The sequence below is a fragment of the Carlito syrichta genome, unplaced genomic scaffold, assembly GCF_000164805.1.
Source record: "Carlito syrichta isolate Samal-C Ts95f unplaced genomic scaffold, Tarsius_syrichta-2.0.1 Scaffold130554, whole genome shotgun sequence".
In the NCBI taxonomy this organism is placed as follows: domain Eukaryota; kingdom Metazoa; phylum Chordata; class Mammalia; order Primates; family Tarsiidae; genus Carlito; species Carlito syrichta.
The window spans coordinates 450,149-470,018 of NW_007074650.1; the positions used below are offsets into that span (position 1 = coordinate 450,149).

Consider the following 19,870-nt stretch of genomic DNA (forward strand, 5'->3'; position numbering starts at 1 on the left):
TCATTCTGTAAGTATTTTCTGTTATCTAAGGATTAGCTAGCTAAAGATTTGTAAATTTAACCTAGTAAATAATAGTCATCCTCCTCTTTCAGCAGATTTCTACTCATGGCAGATCTTCTTCCAATGTAAACTGTGGACCTGAACTTGATCGTTGCATAAGTCCTGAAGGTAGTTCTCAATCTGATCATGACTTTAACCAAGGACATCATCCACATAAACTTGGTGACCACCCAAAACCCACCTGTGCCAAATGGTGATCCTCCAGAATAGGGACGTGATCATGTCACCTGCCAGCCAATTTGGCCTTAGTGGGGGGTGTTGTGGAGCTCAATTCAAGATATGTAAAAATCCATCATGCTTTCAAATCTTGGACTGGGCATCCTTTGTTTTTCTTAAGAGGTGGTATGCTCACAACTCATAAATATATTTCCTTTCTTTTAATCAGATAGAAATGTGTTTCTTAATTTGATGTCTGCCATGTGCTGGGCTCTGACACACAGTGAAAAGCGGACCAATCTTAACTCCCCCCTCCTACACACAGTTTTTTGAGAAAACTTTGAGCCAGGAATTAGCCTTAACAAGGCATCTTATCTGAGAAGAATCTTCTTTACTAGAAAATCTTGAAGGGAAATATTGAAAACACTTCGAAGATTAAATTCCTACCATCGTCCCCTTTCTTTAGCATTGACAAGAGTTTGAAAAGAAGTTTTAGTTACAGATCCTTTTTACTCAAGGGTATTTATTTCAACTGAAGTTTCAGGGATTTTTTTTTGGTTTATTGATTATGTTGGTTTCTGATTCTAACCAACAAGGTCAAAATGAATTTGGTGATTCAGGGTCTCTCTTCAGGAGATATACTCAGAGACTTTTATTTTTACCATAAATTTAGAAATAAATTCACAGCAATTTATTATTTTACAAGTATGTAAGAATCAATACAAAATGCTGATGTTTTCTTTAGACTTTGTATGTATCCTTTTTTGCAGGTGTGAATGGAAACAGGTGCTCTGAATCATCAACTCTTCTTGAGAAGTACAGAATTGGGAAGGTCATCGGTGATGGCAATTTTGCAGTAGTCAAAGAGTGTATGGACAAGTGAGTGGGTGGGGAGATAATTACTTGTTCACCTGCATGTACATTTTTCCTTGGAGTTTATTCCTATCTTAATGAACAAAAGGTCTTTCTCGAAAGTCTCTTTTCCCCTTTCCTGGAAAGGAGTCTACTGTTGGGCCATTATGCATGCCCACGAGCAGTTTGACAGAAAAAAAGTATGCACACACATAGATTATAAAATTGTTTTGTATGCATTTGGACTGAGAAGTATATCTGGTCTCATCCATGAGCCAGAGGGAAATTGGAAAGAATAAGTCTTTTTTTTTTTTAAAGAAAATCTCTTACATTTACCTGTGTCAGGCATTGTTCTCAGTCTATGTTTGTATTAGCCATTTAATTCTCATAGTAGCCCTCCCTCCCAGTTAATACTTAATTGAATACGGCAGTAGTTCAGGGTACATGAGCCCTGACTCTGTGTAAGATCAGAATCAGCCTATTCCAGTTCTTTTGTAAATAATCGAACCAGAAAAGGCTTAGATTAGATTGTTTATGGGCCACTATCCTACCTGTTGTCAGTGATAATTTTTTTTTTTTTTTTTTTTTGAGTTGGAGTCTCACTCTGTTGCCCACACTGGAGTGCAGTGGCCACTCCCGGCCACCGCAGCCTCGACCTGCTGGGCTCCGGCAATCCTTCCGCCTCAGCCTTCCATGTAGCTGGAACTACAGGCATGCGCTACAACACCTGGCTAATTTTTTGATTTATTGTAGAGATGAGGTCTCGCCTGCCCAGGCGGGTCTCGAACCCGCGGGCTGAGGCAATCTACTCACCTCAGCCTCCCAAAGGCGCGGGATTACAGGTTGAGCCACTGATCCTGGCTAATTTTTTTATTTTTTGTTGGGAAGTTTTCAGAAGGCTTTGTAACTACAGATTTTCCATTTTGTTACATCTCCAGGGAAGTTTTAGTACTCCTTATATTGGTCCACAAGGTAACTCCCTGTTGTCAAAGCCTTACTTATCTCTGGTACACAGATTGCCACCTCAGTAACAAAATAAGCTTCTAAAATATGACTCTAAAAACTCCTTAGAAATCTGAGTCAGGATTGGTTTATGTTATGGAAGTAGCAATTTAAATAAAAGTCCCTCTTCTAAGCTAGGCTTCATCAGTGTTTACAATGACCACCTGGCAAAAGCAGCCACCCTTGAGAGAACTAATATATTCAAAGAATACTGCAGTGTTTTCTGAATCCTGAACTGTTTTCCTATACTAAAAGATACTTTTGACAGTTCAGGTTAAATTATGTTACAGGTGATTAAAAATTAAATAATAAAATCAAGATTCTTACATCTAAGTAAATGTTCTCTCTAGTGCCAGATAAGAGCATTTAAAGGTCAGAATAATAAGGTACCAATCAGATCCCAACTTAAGTTTTGGCTGAGAAATAGATCCTGAAAGTCTGGGGAGTTTTCAGTTTTGAATTATAGGCTAATGTGATTAGTGGATTAATAGATTAATGTAAAGATACATTTATAATAAAATTTTTAGTTAATTTGATCCATTTGTATTAATTTTGTTGTCTCCTAAGAGGACTATTTTGAGATTGAAGTACAGAAAAACTATTTCTTGTCTGTCTCTGATACAACAGAATCTAAATACTTTAAATATGAGTTACTTAATATTATAATTATTAATATTTATAAAAGGATATTTAATTAACATACAGTTTGACTTTGGTTTTTTTTCCCCATTGGTACATTTCTCTCATGAGGAAGAAGCCAAGTTTTTCTTTCCTGAGTCTGTAAAAGATTTGATTTGATTTATGTCTTAAATGGCCTTTCTCTGATTATTCCATAGGTCTACTGGAAAGGAGTTTGCCTTAAAGATTATAGACAAAGCCAAATGTTGTGGAAAGGTATAGTAAACAGAACTGCTTCATAAAAGAAACTGAAATATCTTGAGATGTGATGAAGAAATTTAAGTGGGGACTTGCCAAGACCATCATAGCAGAAAGACCACCCATAATAGTGAGAAAAGCAGTCAAGCCTGTTTTTTCTGCTATTTTTCAGAAACTTTAATTCTGAAATGGTAAATTGATTTGATCTTGGTCCTAACTAAAAAATGTAGGTTCTTTTCTCTGAGAGATGCCTATTTCAAAATCTAGCAACACTCATGAAGTATATCAAGAACTATGAGGAGTCTGAGACATCACTGTCAAACTAGCAAACTAGCCTTTCAGCTTCAAAGAGGCTGGTAGAAGACACAAGGTTCCTGGGTCAGAAACCAAAGACTTTCTTACGCATGGCACAGGAAGTAGCATGAGCTTAAGGTTTGCAGTGATTCATCTTACCTCGCAAGTCCCACGAAAGTGATGCAGAGGGGCCCAGGTGAATGATGTACACACAGTGGGTTTGTGTCATAGTTAAGGAACCCTGAGCTATGGGGGGCGGGGCGGGTGGCTGTTAGAAAAGCTGCCCAACCTTTGCACCAGAAGAGAACATTATTATCCTTGTCAGGAAACAAATCTGCCCTTTGCCCCTAAGGAAAAATATATTTCATGTTTCCTTGGAAAGATCGTTTGAAACAAAAGCTAATACAAGATGAACAGAAACACTCAGGAATTGTCTTCATGATAAGATGAACTTTGTTTTCTGTCCCACCCTCAAACTGGGGCTGGAAAACAATCAACTGATGAAATACTTATAGAGTTACTAATGCTTTTAACTTTGTTTGAAAAAACATTTTTTTTCTACACTCCTGGGATGGATAACTAACTTTAAAAAAGAAAAATTTGATTCAGGGGATATACATGTATGTTGGCTACGTGGACATATTATGCAGTGGTGGGGATTGGGCCTCAGGTAGCCCACTCCCCAGATAGTGAATGTTGTGCCCCATAGATAGTTTCTGAACCCTGATATCCCTTGCCACTTCCCCCTTATTTGTGTCTCCAGTGTCTGTTATTTACATCTTTGTGGCCATTTAGCTCCCACATTTGAGCAAGAATATGTGGTGTTTGATTTTCTGTTTCGAAGTTAGTTTACTAAGGTTAGTTTACTAAGATTGACAATCCCCAGCTCCATCCACATTGCTGCAAAGGACATGATTTCATTCTTTTTTATGACTGCATAGTATTCCATGATGTATACATACTACATTTTTATTATCCACTTATCAGTTGATGGGCATTAGGTTGATTCCATATCTTGACAATTGTGATGAGCATGCGGATGCAGTTGTCTTTGTTATATATAACAACCTCAGTTCCTATCCTTAGGGTAGATACCTAGTAGTGGGATTGCTGAATCAAATGGTGGATCTACTTTTAGTTCTTTGGGTAATCTCCATACCACTTTCCATAGAAGTTGTACTAATTTACACTCCTACCATAAATACATAAGTGTTCCCTTTCCTCCATATCCATGCCAGCCTCTATTGTTTTTTGATTTTTTAATAATAACCATTCTGACTGGTGTAAGGCAGTATCTAATTGTAGTTTTAATTTGCATTTCCCTGATTATGAGTGTTGTTGAGCATTTTTTCTAATGTTTGTTGGCCATTTGTATATCTTCTTTTGAGATATATCTGTTCATGTCATTTGTCCACTTTTTTTTTTTTTCTTGGGTTGGAGCCTCACTCTGTCACCCAGACTGCAGTGCAGTGGCCGCTCCCAGCCACTGCAGCCTCGACCTGCTGGGCTCCGGCGATCCTTCCGCCTCAGCCTTCCAAGTAGCTGGAACTACAGGCGCGTACTACCACGCCTGGCTATTGTCTACCTTTTAATGGGGTTATTTGCTTTTTTCTTGCTGATTTGTTTGAGTTTTTTTGTAAATTCTGGATATTAGTTCTTTGTCATGTGTATAGTTTGTGAGTATCGTCTTCCATTCTGTGGGTTACCTATTTGCTCTATTGATTATTTCTTTTGCTGTGCAGTTTTTTAGTTTAATTAAGTCCCGCTTAATTAATTTTTGCTTTAATTGTATTTGCTTTTGGGGTTTTAGCCATAAATTCTTTGCCTAGGCTGATGTACATAAGAGTTTTCTCTAGGTTTTCTTCTAGGATTTTTATGGTTTCAGGTTTGATGCTTCAGTCTTTAATCCATCTTGAATTAATTTTTGTATATCAGGAGAGACAGGGATCATGTTTCATTTTGCTGCAGCTAGCTGTTCAATTTGCCCAGCATCATTTGTTGAATAGGGTGTCCTTTTCCCACTGTATGTTTTTTGTCTGCTTTGTCAAAGAGCAGTTGGTTATAGGTATTTGGGTATATTTCTGGACTATCTCTTCTGTTTCATTGGTCTATGTGTCTGCTCTTGTTTTAGTTCCATGCTGTTTTGGTTACTACAGCCTTATAGTATAATTTGAAGTGAGAAATGTGATGCCTCCAGCTTTGTTCTTTTTGCTTAGGATTGCTTTGGCTATTCTGACTCTTTTTTGATTCCATATAAATTTTAGGATTGTTGTTTTCTAATTCTGTGAAAAATGATGTTGGTAGTTTGATAGGGCTTGCATTAAATCTGTAGATTACTTTGGGTAATATGGCCATTTTAATAATGTTGTTTCTTCCAGTCCATGAGCATGGGATGTTTCTCCTTTTGTTTTGTGTCCTCTGCAATTTCTTTCATCAGAGTTTTGTAGTTCTTCTTGTAGAGATCTTTCACCTCCTTGGTTAAATATATTCATAGGTATTTTAGCTTTCTGGCTGCTATTGTAAATATAATTGAATTCTTGCTTTGATTCTCAGCTTGGTCACTCTTGGTATATAGCAGTGCTACTGATTTGTGTGTGTTGATTTTGTATCCTAGAACTTTGCCAAATTCATTTATCAAGTCCAGGAGTCTTCTTCAGGGTTCTCTAGGTATAAGATTATATCATCAGTGTGCAGATAGTTTGATTTCTTTTTTTTCAATTTGAATACCCTTTATTTCTTTTTCTTGCCTGATTGCTCTGGCTATGACTTCCAGTACTATGTTGAATAGTGGTGAAAGTGGACATCCTTGCCCTGTTTCAGTTCTGAGGGGGAATGTGTACAACTTTTCTCCATTCAGGATGACTTTGCCATATATAGCTTTTATTATTTTGAGGACTGTTCCTTCTGTGCTTGTTTTGATGAGGGTTTTTATCATGAAGGGATGCTGGATTTTATCAAATGCTTTTTCTGCATCTAGTGAAACGATCTTTTTTTTTTTTTTTGAGTCGGAGTCCCACTCTGTTGTCTAGGCTAGAATGCAGCGGCACACTCAAGGCCACTGCAGACTCGACCTGATGGGCTCAGGTGATCCTTCCATCTCAGCCTTCCAAGTAGTTGGAACTACAGGTGCACACCACCATGTCTGACTAGTTTTTGATTTACTGTAGAGATGAAGACTCACCAAGTAGCCCAGACTGGTCTCGAACCCTTGGGCTCAGGCAATCCTCTCACCTCGGCCTCCCAAGGTGCTGGGATTACAGACGTGAGCCATCGCACCCAGTTGATTTTTGTTTTTAATTCTGAAAAACAAATATTTGTTGACAGTGATGACAAAGACCTTTTCAGTTTCTTTTTTGGTAGCTTACCAGTTAAGAGAAAAGGCTGTAGAAACTGCATTGTCCAACACTGGATCTGCTAGCCACATATGGCCACAGAACACTTGAAATGTGGCTAGCCTAAATTGAAATATGCTGTCAGTGTAAAAAAAAAAAAAAACAAGCTAATTTTCAAGACTTAGGACTGAAAAAAATAATATGAAATATTTTATTAATACCTTTGTATTTGGGGGACATTTTGGGTTCATAAGTTATAATTTTAAAGTTATTTTTTTATTCGCTTCTTTTTACGTTTTAAATGTGTCTCTTAGACAATTTAGAATTACATATATGGATCACATTATATTTCTGTTGGACAATGCCAAATTATATGCAGTTTAAACCTGGAGCTGCCTCTTCTTGCTGTAAACTAAGAAAAATTATTTAACCCCTCTGTGCCTTTGCTTCTTCCTTTAAAATGTGATTATAATAACACCTAAGACCAAGTTTATTATGAAGATTGATTAAATTTAGGCATTGAAAGCATAGAACTGTGCTAAGCATATAATAAGAACTTAACACATATTAACTGTTAACATTATTACTTTACTAGAGGAACTTAGAATTTAAATTAGCAAGACTTACTGTAATAGTCATCTTATAGTTATGAATTTTCTGAACTAGTCTTCATTAGACTTCTACAAAATTGGTTAGTTTTAATAGAAAACTTAAATATGGTAAAGTTTCAGAAAAAATCTTTTCACAGCCCCAGAATGGAAAATCCAGGAAGTAAATCTGTCATTTACTTCTTCTTCTTCTTCTTCTTTTTTTTTTTTTTTACTATGTTGTGATAGTTAATGAAGCACAGACCATGCAAAATGCCTCCTTTTCTTTGAATAGGGAGTATTTTCTTTTCCTTCTTTCTTTTTTTTTTTTTTTTTTTTTTGTGTTGGAATCTCATTTTGTTATCCTGGCTGGCATGCAGTGGCAAGCTCATGGCTACTGCAGCCTCGAGCTGTTGGGCTCAGATGATCCCTCTGACTCAGCCTTCCAAGTAGCTGGAACTACAGGCACACACCATCATGCCTGGCTAATTTTAAAAATTTACTGTAAAGACAAAGTCTCACCAAGTTTCCCAGGCTGATCTCGAACACCTGGGCTCAGGCAGTTCTCTTGCTTCTCCCTCCAAAAGTGTTGGGATTTACAGGCATGAGCCACTGCAGCTGGCCAAGGTTTTTCTTTTCTTTATATTTCATTTTTATAAGTAATTCTATGTGCTTTTGTTCTTTTAACAATATTGCTAATATTTTTCAACTGCACCAGCTTTTTCTCCATATGTGTTACTCTTTCCATCTGGTATTGTAATTTAAGCAGAATGTGTCACAATTTGGTGAGCCAGATTCTATACAACTGTATTAAATTTTCAAAAAAGTAAAAAAAATAGTTGCTATGTAAGGATATTGTTTACCTGATTAAAACTTAAGCAGCTGTTTCTGTAGTTGAAAAAAGAACTTTGTGTGCAAAAAAATGTAGTCTGGTATACTGTGCTGAGGCAAATGGATAGGTCACTTTAAACATTTGGATCTTATTTTTTCTAGTCATTGAATATTATTCTATTTTTATAATCCATGATCATATACTTTTTCCATCCTTGTATTTTACTTATTTCAACAATTATTTTCATGCTGACTCTATAAAGTTATAATTTCAAAGTTTGATTTGTTACATAAGCTGATTTTTCCCATTGCATTTTATTTTTACCAAAAAAAGTGGTATAGAGAGCTTAACAAATTTGGACCGTGGCATTCAGTCACCATTCTCTAAGGTATTGTTGGTCACTTCTGCTATATACTGATACTTAATAATGCTGAAAATAACATCCGCCATTTGTTCAAATGTATTACTTATGCAGGCTTGGATATATAGGAACTTTTCATGTTACCTTTGATGACTTGCAAAACAAACGTACCAGTTTTACAGATAAGGAAACAGAGAATCAGACTAACAAAATTCCAAAAAGTCGCACCAAGGCAGAACAGTGACTGGACTTTTGGGCCGTTTGGTTACATAACCTGTACATTGGCCAATCTATCTTGTTCACTCTCTAAGTTCAGTTTATTCATTTCTTCATATAATAAGAACCTGGGAAACTCATGCCTGTCACCCCAGCACTTTCGGAGGCCGAGGTGAGGGGAATTGTCTGAGCCCATGGGTTTGAGAACAGCATGGGTAACTTGGCAAGACCTCATCTCTACAATAAATCGAAAACTTAGCCGGGCATGGGAGCACTTGCCTGCAGTTCCGGCTACTTGGTAGGCTGAGGTGGAAGGATTGCTGGGCCCAGCAGGTCGATGCTGGGGTGGCCGTGAGCGTGCCACTGCACTCCAGCCTGGGCGAAGGAATGAGGCTCCAACTCAAAACAAAAAAAACAAAAAAAGAACCTGGGAAAAATTCTTGCTCTTCCTTGTCTTCTGTTTGCTTAGCTATAATATACTTGAGTATTATTAGATTAATTTAGTCATTCGCCTAAAATTTGGTGTGCATTCTGTGTGACATACAGTGTGCTAGGAATAGGATAATTTAACATATCAATTAATACCAATCCTGCAAAGAGTGTTATGGGAGTTCAGGGGGGGTACGTGGGAGAGGCAAAGGCACCATAGAGCAAAAAGTGTTTGAACAGGAGCAGCACAGTGGGTAGAATTTTCACAGGCAGCAATGAAAGAACAGCCTACCAGGTGGCCAGAAGAGCCTGGGCAAAGGCTCTGAGGATGGAAAGCACATTGGGCCCTCCTTCTAAGTAGGAGATTATTGCAAGAGCTGCCTTGGGGACAGATTTATGGAGGCGGTGGAGGAGGCTATGGTATTTGTAAATTTGAGAATTCTTCCAGTTCTAATATTCTCTTTCACTCTAAATAAATATTTATGAATTTCTACAGTGCCCAAAGTCCTGAGCTTCATGTTATGGTGCTCAGAAGTGTTCCTTCTTTCTCTTCCCACCTTGTACGATTTTGCATTCATCATCTACATGGGCCCAGGCAGGACATAAATCCAAAAGTATATATTGTGTTAGTTTCCTGAGGCTGTTGGAATAGATTGACATAAATTTGGTAGCTTAAAACAACAGCAAATTGTTCTCTCATGGTTGTGGGAACTGAAAGTCAGAAATCCACTCTTCCTCTGGGGCTAGTGGGAGAGTCTATTTCTTGCTTCTAAGTGGCTTCTGGTAATTGACCATCTTTTTGGGCTGTGGTCACATCACTCCGGTCTCTGCTTCCATCTTCATGTCACCTTCTCTTCTGTGTGTTTCTTTCTCCTCTTCTGTTCCTGTGAAATTTTCCTCTGCCTCTTTCTCTTTTTTTAATTTTTAATTTTAAAGATGTGGGGTACAATTCAGAGCTAGGTATACAAATGTTCATTATGCAGGTACCCTTGTTGATGAGGTGTGTGCCCCCCTCCCCTGGCAGTTTCCCACTACTGCCAAGCCTTTTCTTATAGTATTATGATAATTATTCAAGGTCCACTTACGCATGAGAACATGCGATACTCAGTTCTTTGTTTCTGTGATAGATCACTCAGTATTATAGACTCTAAGTCCATCCAAGTTGCTGCGAAGTTCATAATTTTGTCTGTTTTTATAGCTGCATAATATTCCATCATATATATGTACCACATTTTTAAATCCAGTCCCCTCTTGATGGGCAGCACGATTGGTTCCATGTTTTTGCTATTGTGAATAATGCTGCAATAAACATGCGTGTGCAGGTATCTTTTTCATAGAGTGATTTGAATTCCTCCGGGTATATTCCCAGTAGGGAGATTGCAGGGTCGTATGGAAGGTCAATTTTTAGATCTTTTAGGAATCACCAAACTGTTTTCAACAGAGGTTGTACAAGTATACACTCCCACCAACAGTGTAGAAGTGTTTCCTTTTCCCTGCATCCTCTCTAGCATCTGTTGTTTTTTGAGTTATTGATGATGGCCATCCTGACTGGAGTTTGGTGGTATCTCAGTGTGGTTTTAATTTACATTTCTTTGATGACTAGTGAGGCTGAGCATTTTTTCAGGTATCTGTTGTCTGCTCATATGTCTTCTTTTGAGAAGTGTCTATTCATGTCTTTTGCCCACTTGGTAATGGGACTCCTTCTGCCTCTTTCTTATAAGAACACTTGTACCTAGCTGTGGTGGCTCAAGCCTATAATTCCAGCACTTTGGGAGACCAAAGTGGGAGGATTGCTTAAGCCTAGGAGTTCGAGACCAGCCTGGACAACATAGTGAGGGCACGTCTCTACAAAAAAAAATCAAAAAATTAGCTGGATGTGGTGGTGCACACCTGTAGTCCCAGCTACTTGAGAGACTGAAGTGGAGGGATTACCTGAGTCCAGGAAGTTGAGGCTGTGGTGAACCATAATTGTGCCATTGCACACCAACTTGGGTGACAGAGTAAGATGAGACTCCAACTTAAAAACAAAACAAATTTGTGATGGCATTTATCCACCCTCCCACCCCCATAATTCAGGGTTGTCTCTTCACTGCAGAATCCTTAATCACATTTGCACAAATCCTTCCTCCAAATCAGGTAATACTTGCAAGTTGTAGGTAGTAGGACTTGATATCTTTGGGTGGCCATTATTCAGTCTGTTGTATATATTTACCACAGAAGTCCCATATGAATTTATGAATTGAACACTTTCTCTCTCTTACTGTATTATCCTTAGCAATGTTCTCTAAGCAACAGATGCCAGCTATAAAGCCACTGTTGGATATGATTAGTTTATTCATTCACCAAGCACTTCAGTACCTATTGTGTGTTACTAACCACACAAGTTGTTAGAGAGTAAGCTAAACAAAAACTGCCACAAGTACTCTGTTCCAGAGATTAAAAGACAGTAAGTTGAGAGCTGTGATCGGAGCCAGCATAGGTGGCGGTGACCACATGTGAGAGGGGTGCCTGACCCAGCTTGGAGTGAGCAGGGGAGGTTCCTTGGAGGAGGAGAGTTCTGAACTGGTCCTGAGGAACAGGAGTTCACCAAGAAGTAGGTGAAGAAAGTTCCAGACAGAGAAAACTACCTGTGCTACTGTCTAGAAGTCCAGGTGAGAGGTTGGTAAGAGGGATAGATGGATAGATGCAGAGACCACTGAGGAGGTGGATGGGTGGCAGTGGTAACTGTGGATACGTTAGAGGGTTAGGGAAGGATGAATTGGGGAGGAGTTCAATTTCTGCTGAGGGCATCCAGGTTCATTCATGAGAGAGAATACAGGGAAAGGACTGCTTTGTGGGGCAGGGATGGGTGGAGGTAAGATGATTAGTCTGGGTTGGAAGAGTTGATTTCTTTCCTAGTGTTTTCCCCCCTTTCTCTCTTTTTGTCTGCTAAAAATCACCGTGACCAAAGATGAGGCAGTATCCTTTGCCAAATTAGCAGTTTTCTTTGTCACTTACTCTCACACAGAACCATGGAACACTGCCATGAATGATTCATATGTAAATTACTTGGAGTCAAAGTCATGAATCACTTAACATAAATAATGGCAGGTGATTGAATAATGTAAGTTGGGTATGGTTCAAGACAAAAGTGATATTCATATTCTATTTATGAATATTCTGTTGGAAAATATAATCTAGAAAGAATATTTACACATTAAAAACAAGAACTACCTATGGGTTGCATAAGAAACGGGAAGATAATGTTTATAAAGATCTTGGTGCAGTACTTTTGTTTTGCTTCTGATGATGGTTCTCGATGGTTCATTTAAAGGATAGATTGTTCCTTCATAGACAATTTTCTAGGGATAGAAAGAAGTTGAGAAACAAGGGCCAACAGTTTCTGTATTCTAACAAAAACATTCCCTCTGTACTTGGAATACTAGCCATTATCAAGTAGAATGCAGGAAACAAATAGGTAATAGTGGAGAGAATGTTGCTGCAATACTTGTTCGATATGTGCAACGTAACCCTGCTGATGGCCCTTAGGAGAAATTCCACAATGTATCCCAGAAGACTTGCATTGAGCCTTTGTCAAAAGTTAATAACTTTGGGGAGTTGTAGTCTCCTTACGTGCCAGACATCTTATTTAACACCCGTTGGAGAGAGCTTCTTGGGGTACTGGTGATGGGGATTATTTTACATAGATCCCTTTAAATTAGCATCACAAGCAAAGCCCATAAGAGAGGCAAATTTATAGACTCTTCCAGCTTTGGAGGCAGTGAGGAGCAAGGAGGAGAACTGAAGTGATAGATCCACTTAGCTTTCAAATGGGAAGCCTAATATATGACAGTGATGGTAGTTGCTATTGTCTTTACTTCACATAAAATGAGTTAAATTCATGTGCCTGCTGTTTCACGTTCACAAAAGTGTGTTCAACCCTGCTTTTTAGTGCGATTAAGGACATGCTTGGCACAGATGATCCAAAAGCTTCAAAATATGCGAAGCATTGTGGAGGGTTTGCCAAGGCTTTCCTTTGTCTCTGTGACCACAAGGGGTTGGCTGTACAGCTGCTTCCCTGGGGAGGGGCCGGGGCGCTGTCTGCTGCTTTGCACTGCTGCTCTGTAACTGAGACAGATGGGACTTGGAAACAGGTAGGAGACACTGTCCTTGGCTTCTTAGCCACCATGGTTTGCTGGCACCTGAAAGAACTGCCTTGAGTCCTCAGCCAGTCAATGATTTCCCAGCCCTATTCATTAAAAGAAAGCATAGATTCTCCTCCTTGCACAGCATCCATGTGATGCTATCACTTGTTTTTATCTGTTCGAGAAATTAAAGATTTTCCGCTTTACATCTATCATTTTCATTTTGAGAAAGGTGACAGCGTGTGGTACGAGATATGTGGGCTTGGATGTCAGAAATCTGGGTGTCCACACAACTGCCAAGGACTGTTCTAAGGATAAAGTGTTAAAGCGTTACACCAGTGACTTGCACAGTGGCTGGATTCCTAGTAAATGTTGGTTCCTCTGTTTCCCCTACTTCATTTGACTGCATTTTTTGAGTGACTGCTTGGACTGTCATTTGCCCGCATTTTTTGAGTGACTGCTTGAACAAGCAAGTGTATTAAGGACTCAAGAAACACCACCCACCAAGTGTGGGAGTTTAGAGCAGATTTCCTCTGCGTGTTTATTCATTTGTTATCATTTATACCTCCAACTATTGTCAAAAAGAATTTGAGGAGGCTTAGAGTAAAAATACATGTATGCACAGATGCACCAGGACAAGAGAGGAACTTTAAGTGGTATCCTGAACTGTGGATAAGGCATCTTACTACTGTATCGGAACACCAAATTTAGCTTTGAGATTCATGATAGCAAAGACAAAAAGGACAATATGACCAATGCACACCCCCCAACACACAAATCTTTATGGATAGAAACATATATTGAGATAGCAAGTGATATCTCTTACAGGGGAGGTTTTCTATAAAAGCTATATTGAATACCTAGAATGTATAAGAGATCAACTAGCAAATTTTGCACAACTCTTTCTAAATTCAAAATAATTCTTTTATTTTTTCTTTGAGTCAGAGTCTCACTATGTCACCTAGGCTGGAGTGCAGTGGCACAATCATGACCACTGCAACCTTGACCTCCTGGGCTCAAGCTATCTTTCTGCCTCAGCCTCCCAAGTACCTGGGCCTACAGGCATGTGCTACTATGCCCAGCTAATTTTTAAATTTTTTGTAGATATGAGGTCTTGCTATGTTATATTAAGGCTTTTATTAAGCTCCTGGGCTCAAGCAATCTTCCCACCTCAACCTTCCAAAGTGCTTGGATTACAGGCATGAGACACCACGCCCGGCCCCTTATTATTATTATTTTTTTTATAGACGAGGTCTTGCTATGTTACCTAGGCTGGTCTTGAACTCCTGGGCTCAAGCAATCCTCCCATCTCGGCCTTCCAAAGTGCTGGGGTTACAGGCGTGAGCTACTGCGCCTGGCCAAAAGAATTCATTATTAAAGTTAGGGCCAACAAATATGGCCTTATTGAGAGGTTTTTATGTCTCATTTAAAATAGAGCAATCGTTGTTCATGATTCATGGGTTGACGTATTGAGAATAATTCCTTAATTCTGTAAGTAAACATTTTGCCCCAGTGCTGATCCCAACTGTATTACTCACCAGGACTGATAATCAGGCAGTGTTTGCAGAGAAGTGATTAGAGTAAAATGAGAATAGTGGTCCCCATAGTACTGTATGTTTTCAGATTTCTGAAATACAAGATGATGAGGAACATCCGTCTGGTGAATGATTTCATATCCAATCACAGAGGAGGAAAGTTTGTTTTCACGAATTTCAGCATGAAATTCAAATTCATATTGGTAACAGTTTAAAAACTAAAAATGTTTAATGCCAGCAGTGATATGCCCTAAGCGTGCCAAGTTTTCTAATACGCCTAGTCTTTATTTCTGAGTGTGTACTGAAGTTAAAAAGTGGTTCCAGCACACTGGAATTACAAAGCACAGTGCTGTCTGCCCAAACGTTCATAGCTTCGCAGCCTCTTAGGGTGCTGGCAATAATGAAGAGAGAGAAGGCGACATGCTTTGTGCCAGGGCAGCATCACTGAGCCCTTTTGGGATGTTCAGAAGTCTGTTTCTTTTTGGTAGCGGCAATCAGATGTCCACAGTGACAAGTCTGTCCCTATAGGAACTAACTAGACCAGGGTTTGGTTGTCTCTGTGTGGAGAGAGGCTTCCTTTGCATCAGATCCACAGGCTGCATTTGTTGTGTTGTCCTCCAGGTCATAGGGATAGAGCAGAGGGTTCTGTATTTCTCATCCCCCTCTTCATACCCTTCATTTGACAGGAGCACCTGATTGAGAATGAAGTGTCAATACTGCGCCGAGTGAAACATCCCAATATCATCATGCTGGTCGAGGAGATGGAAACAGCAACTGAACTTTTTCTGGTGATGGAATTAGTCAAAGTAAGAGGATAGAGAGATTTTCTTGGAGGTCCTATTCTTAAAAGAACTAATCAGAAAAATCTCTTGCCACCTTGTAACTTTCATTATTTATAATCCTCTGTTTTAATGGTGCTTGCGTCATTTTTTTCCTCTTCTTTGGGCCAATGAACCATCTTTCTTACTTTCATAGGATGGCATTGTTGATGTTTTGCTGTGTTCTTTTATGTATCCTTTAGGGTGGAGATCTCTTTGATGCAATTACTTCTTCAACCAAGTACACTGAGAGAGACGGCAGTGCCATGGTGTACAACCTAGCCAATGCCCTCAGGTATCTCCATGGCCTCAACATTGTGCACAGGGACATCAAACCAGAGAATCTCTTGGTATGTCATCTCCGATCTTTCTGTTCCAACTAATGCCCCTCTTCCCTTTAAAATGACCATAATCATATGCAATGTCATTTTAGAATCTGCCACTCCTGCAATAAGAGACTTTAAACTTAGAAAATCATCAAGACTCATGTCAATGACCATAAAATACTAATGGATTTCTTGAATTGATCTGCATTTACTGTTTATCAGACATTAAAAAATACATTTCTATTTATTTATTTTGAGTCGAAGTTTCACTCCGTCGCCAAGGCTGGAGTGCAGTGGCCCATTCACAGCCACCTCAGCGTCGAACTGCTGGACTCTGGTAATCCTTCCGCCTTGGCCTTCCAAGTAGCCAGAACTACAAGAGTGCCCTACCACACCTGGCTTATTTTTTATTTATTGTGGAGATGAGGTCTCACCAAGTTGCCCAGGCTGGTATCGAACCCGCAGGCCCAGGCAATCCACTCGCCTCGGCCTCCCAAAGTGCTGGGATTATAGGCTGAGCCACCAAGCCTGGCCTTCATTTATGTTTTAATTGATGGTATGGACTAAAGAAAGGCCAGCAGGAAAATTGTTTTAGGGGGCAAAAAATTCTGAAGAATAAATTGGGGACAGAATTAAGTCTCATAGGAGATTGGAGTGGAATGTAGGAGTTCGTTTTTTTGTGCAGGACAGCATTTTGGAAATAGTCAAGTCCATTCATCTCAACTTTACAGATTTGAAAATTGAGACTGAGAGATCTTAATTTTTTTTTTCTTCTTAAAAGTCTCGAGCCGGGCTCAGTGGCTCAGCCTGTAATCCCGCGCCTTTGGGAGGCTGAGGTGAGTGGATTGCCTGAGCCCGCGGATTCGAGACCCACCTGGGCAGCGAGACCTCATCTCTACAATAAATCAAAAAATCTGCCGGGCATGGTAGCAGTACCACGCTACTCAGTAATTCCGGCTAGTCAGAAGGCTGAGGCACAAGGATCGCTGGAGCCCAGCAGGTCAAGGCTGTGGTGGCCGGGAGCGGCCACTGCACTCCAGTCTGGGCGACCGCGTGAGACTCCAACTCAAAAAAAAAAGTCTCATTCATCCTGTTGTTCTATAGAAGAAAAAGTCTTATTCTACTATGGCACTCAGGGTTCATCATAGTCTGGCCTCAGTTTACTTTTCCAGTTTCCTGTCCTGTTACTAACCTTTCCTTTCCTATCCAACCCAGTATTGCATTAAGCTTCAAACCATATTTAACTCACCTTTTATGGTAAGCCTTGATAACTAAACACAGCTTGCTAATTGGGAGCCAGTCCTTGTGACCATATTGAAGAGGAATTTTAGAGAAGCTAGTTGGTTGGTTTGGCATGCACACCCCACCTCTAAACACACACTAGACAGTTGACTTCCCTCTGTCACCTTCATTCCTGAGTATCATGACTTCATTCCTGCATGGTAAGTGAACTGATCTGAGTCTTCTATGTCATGTTAGTCCAAACGCAGTTTTCCCCATCCTTGGTCATTAGTTAAGACTCGACTTATCAATAGCCTTACACCTCCAGAGTATCTGTCCTTACTGGTCTCCATTTGCAACGTCCTCTCTCCTAGCAATGTAGCAAAGCCATTCATCTTGTAAGACAATGAACAAAAGTTAAGTCATCTTTGACGTAGTCCCAGACTCTGGGTAGAGTTCAGTCCCAGCCACCTGTGATTTCTGCTGCCCTTGCCACAGCGTCGTGATGTTTATCATGCATTTGATGGTCTCCTTTAGATTGTAAGCACCCTGGGAACAAGGTTTGTGTCTCAGTTATCTTTATTCTCCAATATGTGGGACAGGGCCAAGTAAACACACAGTGAACATGCAGTGTTTAATAGCTGACCACTGCCAGTCATGCAGCTGGTTAGCAACTGGCACTTGAACACAGGTCTATACAACCTACCTAGTACTTACATCATATGAATATCAAATACTTGTTGACAGGAATATGCACTAATGAATAGACTTTGAGGCACTCTCAGGGACTTTTTTTTTTTCTAATCACAGAGTACTTTTTTTTTTTTTGTAATGCCATTTGATGATTTCTGAGTATCCATTTAAAAGTATATGACTTTTTTTTACTGTCTTCTGCCTTGAGGGAATTATGTTTCATTTCTATAGTTCCTATTAGGAAGAGAAATATCCCTGCTCTTTTTAAAAAAAATGTGTTAAATGTGTTTTGGACTCCATTTTATGAACTCCATTCTGAGGAATGGAGACAGAGTTGTAAACGGAGCATCAGGACAAAAGTGAGGAAATGGTGTTCTCTCCTTAAAACAGGCTTATCACCCATTGTGACCTGGCAGTATGTCAGGCTCCTCCACCAACTGATTGGCCAGGGGCTTCACAAGATACGGTGACTGGGCCTTCATCAGAGTGTGGCCAGCCACAAGCACTGTGGTGTTCAAGAGGATGTCCCCTGGATTTCTCACTCTCCACTGCCCGCCTCACCCCAGGGACTCCAGTTGTTATGTTCTCTGTGAATACTGAAATACTGGAGCCACAGGTTCCTGGGGAACCACTGCTCAGTCTGGAGCTATCCTGTCCTTGCTCTGGTTGCTAAGGGTCAGCAAAGAAGGTGACTGAAGCATGAGTAGATAGATGCCCCTGTAAACCAGGGAATGTCCATTGCTGAGCTCACAGATCCCGTTCTCACCTCCCATTGCCTCTCTTTTCTGCTCAAGTTTCTTTGTGGGGGGGTTCTCTGTTGCCCAGGCTGAAATGCAGTGGCATGTTTATAGCTCACTACAACCTCCTGGGCTTAGGTGATCCTCCCACCTCAAACTCCGAACTACAGGCACATACCATCATGCCTAGCTGATTTAGTTTTTTTTTTTTTGGTAGAGATGAGGCCTTGCTATGTTGCCTAGGCTAGTTATAGTTTCTTACTGTATGTAAAGTCTTCTCAGAATTTGATCCCACCCCCTTTTCTCTTGTCATGCATCAAGGGTAGATCATGTAATGAGAACTGTTGTCTCCACTATCACGTGTCTCAGAATGTATCCAGGAAATCAGAATTATACTCCTCTCCTAGTCTAACCCATCCTAGATGAGTGTCTACCTTCTCTCCAAACCTCCCCATGCTACCCAAAAGGATAGGAGAGGATAAAACTGACGCCTGGAAGATATTAATGTGTGATGTAGAAAGGCTGTGGGAAACACTCTCAGCAGCATATATCTAAGGAAAAGGTATGTTTGCCATTGAAAACCTAACTAGACCACTCAGCCGTTTCTAGATTTAGTCAGCAGATTGGCATTGGTCTAGGAGCAGAAAGTACCACTGAGGCACAGAAAGTAAATACCCAGAGTGGCTGTCAACATCTTCCTGCTCTAGGAACTAATTCAGTTTTTAAACACCAGAGCATTCAGACATCTGATTTGCATCCCCTTCTCTGGTAGCAGGATCATAATTTAAAACCCTGCCAGTGGAGATGTATGATAGGTCGCCATGTCAGGGAGCACAGGGGTGGCCGTTAATGCTGTGAGTTACGGTCTGGTGGTGCCCTGTCACAGTTAACTATAGGAGACCAGTGATAAATTCAGGTTTTCTAGGAGTTCTGGGGACAGGGGAGAGAAGAGGGTTGGTTTCTCATATTTGAAGTCCTTCTAAATCATTATGTTGGCATTTTATTTAGAGAACAGGCAGCGTTCACTTTGTGGGATCTGCATCCCTCATGTTTTTTTTGTTTTTGCATTCTGAGAGCAACTTTTGACAGAAGCATCTCACAGCTTGCAGTGGGGCATTTGAACACCGCAGGGCTGGAGTGCTCACAGTTGTGATTGTTTCAGTGGACTCAAAATGCGTATGTAAGTGCAGGCTGTAGTCAGCGCTCTGGCAGGCTACTCAGTTATTTTTCAGATATAGAATCCATTGCAAAATGATGCAGTGAAATGAATAATGGTCCTGGCTGACTTTCCTGCTTGGTCGCTTTACTTGTAGCCTGAGTTCTGTGTGCCTCAGTTTCCTCATTTGTAAAATGGAGGGAATAGTTCTCTTCCTAGTGGCCCAAAGGGGTGGCTGTAGAAGTCTAGTGGAATCATGTCTG

The 19,870-nt window shown here is 40.1% G+C and overlaps 1 protein-coding gene across 1 annotated transcript in view; it reads left to right on the forward strand.

Moving 5' to 3' along the window:
* Positions 1-19,870, forward strand: part of DCLK2 (doublecortin like kinase 2) — a 178,879-nt gene that overhangs the window by 140,715 nt on the left and 18,294 nt on the right. The window contains exons 6-10 of the mRNA XM_021708076.1: positions 96-168; positions 987-1,095; positions 2,907-2,964; positions 15,343-15,462; positions 15,678-15,824. Coding sequence (XP_021563751.1) covers positions 96-168; positions 987-1,095; positions 2,907-2,964; positions 15,343-15,462; positions 15,678-15,824 — 507 coding nt within the window. The remainder of the gene's footprint in view (positions 1-95; positions 169-986; positions 1,096-2,906; positions 2,965-15,342; positions 15,463-15,677; positions 15,825-19,870) is intronic.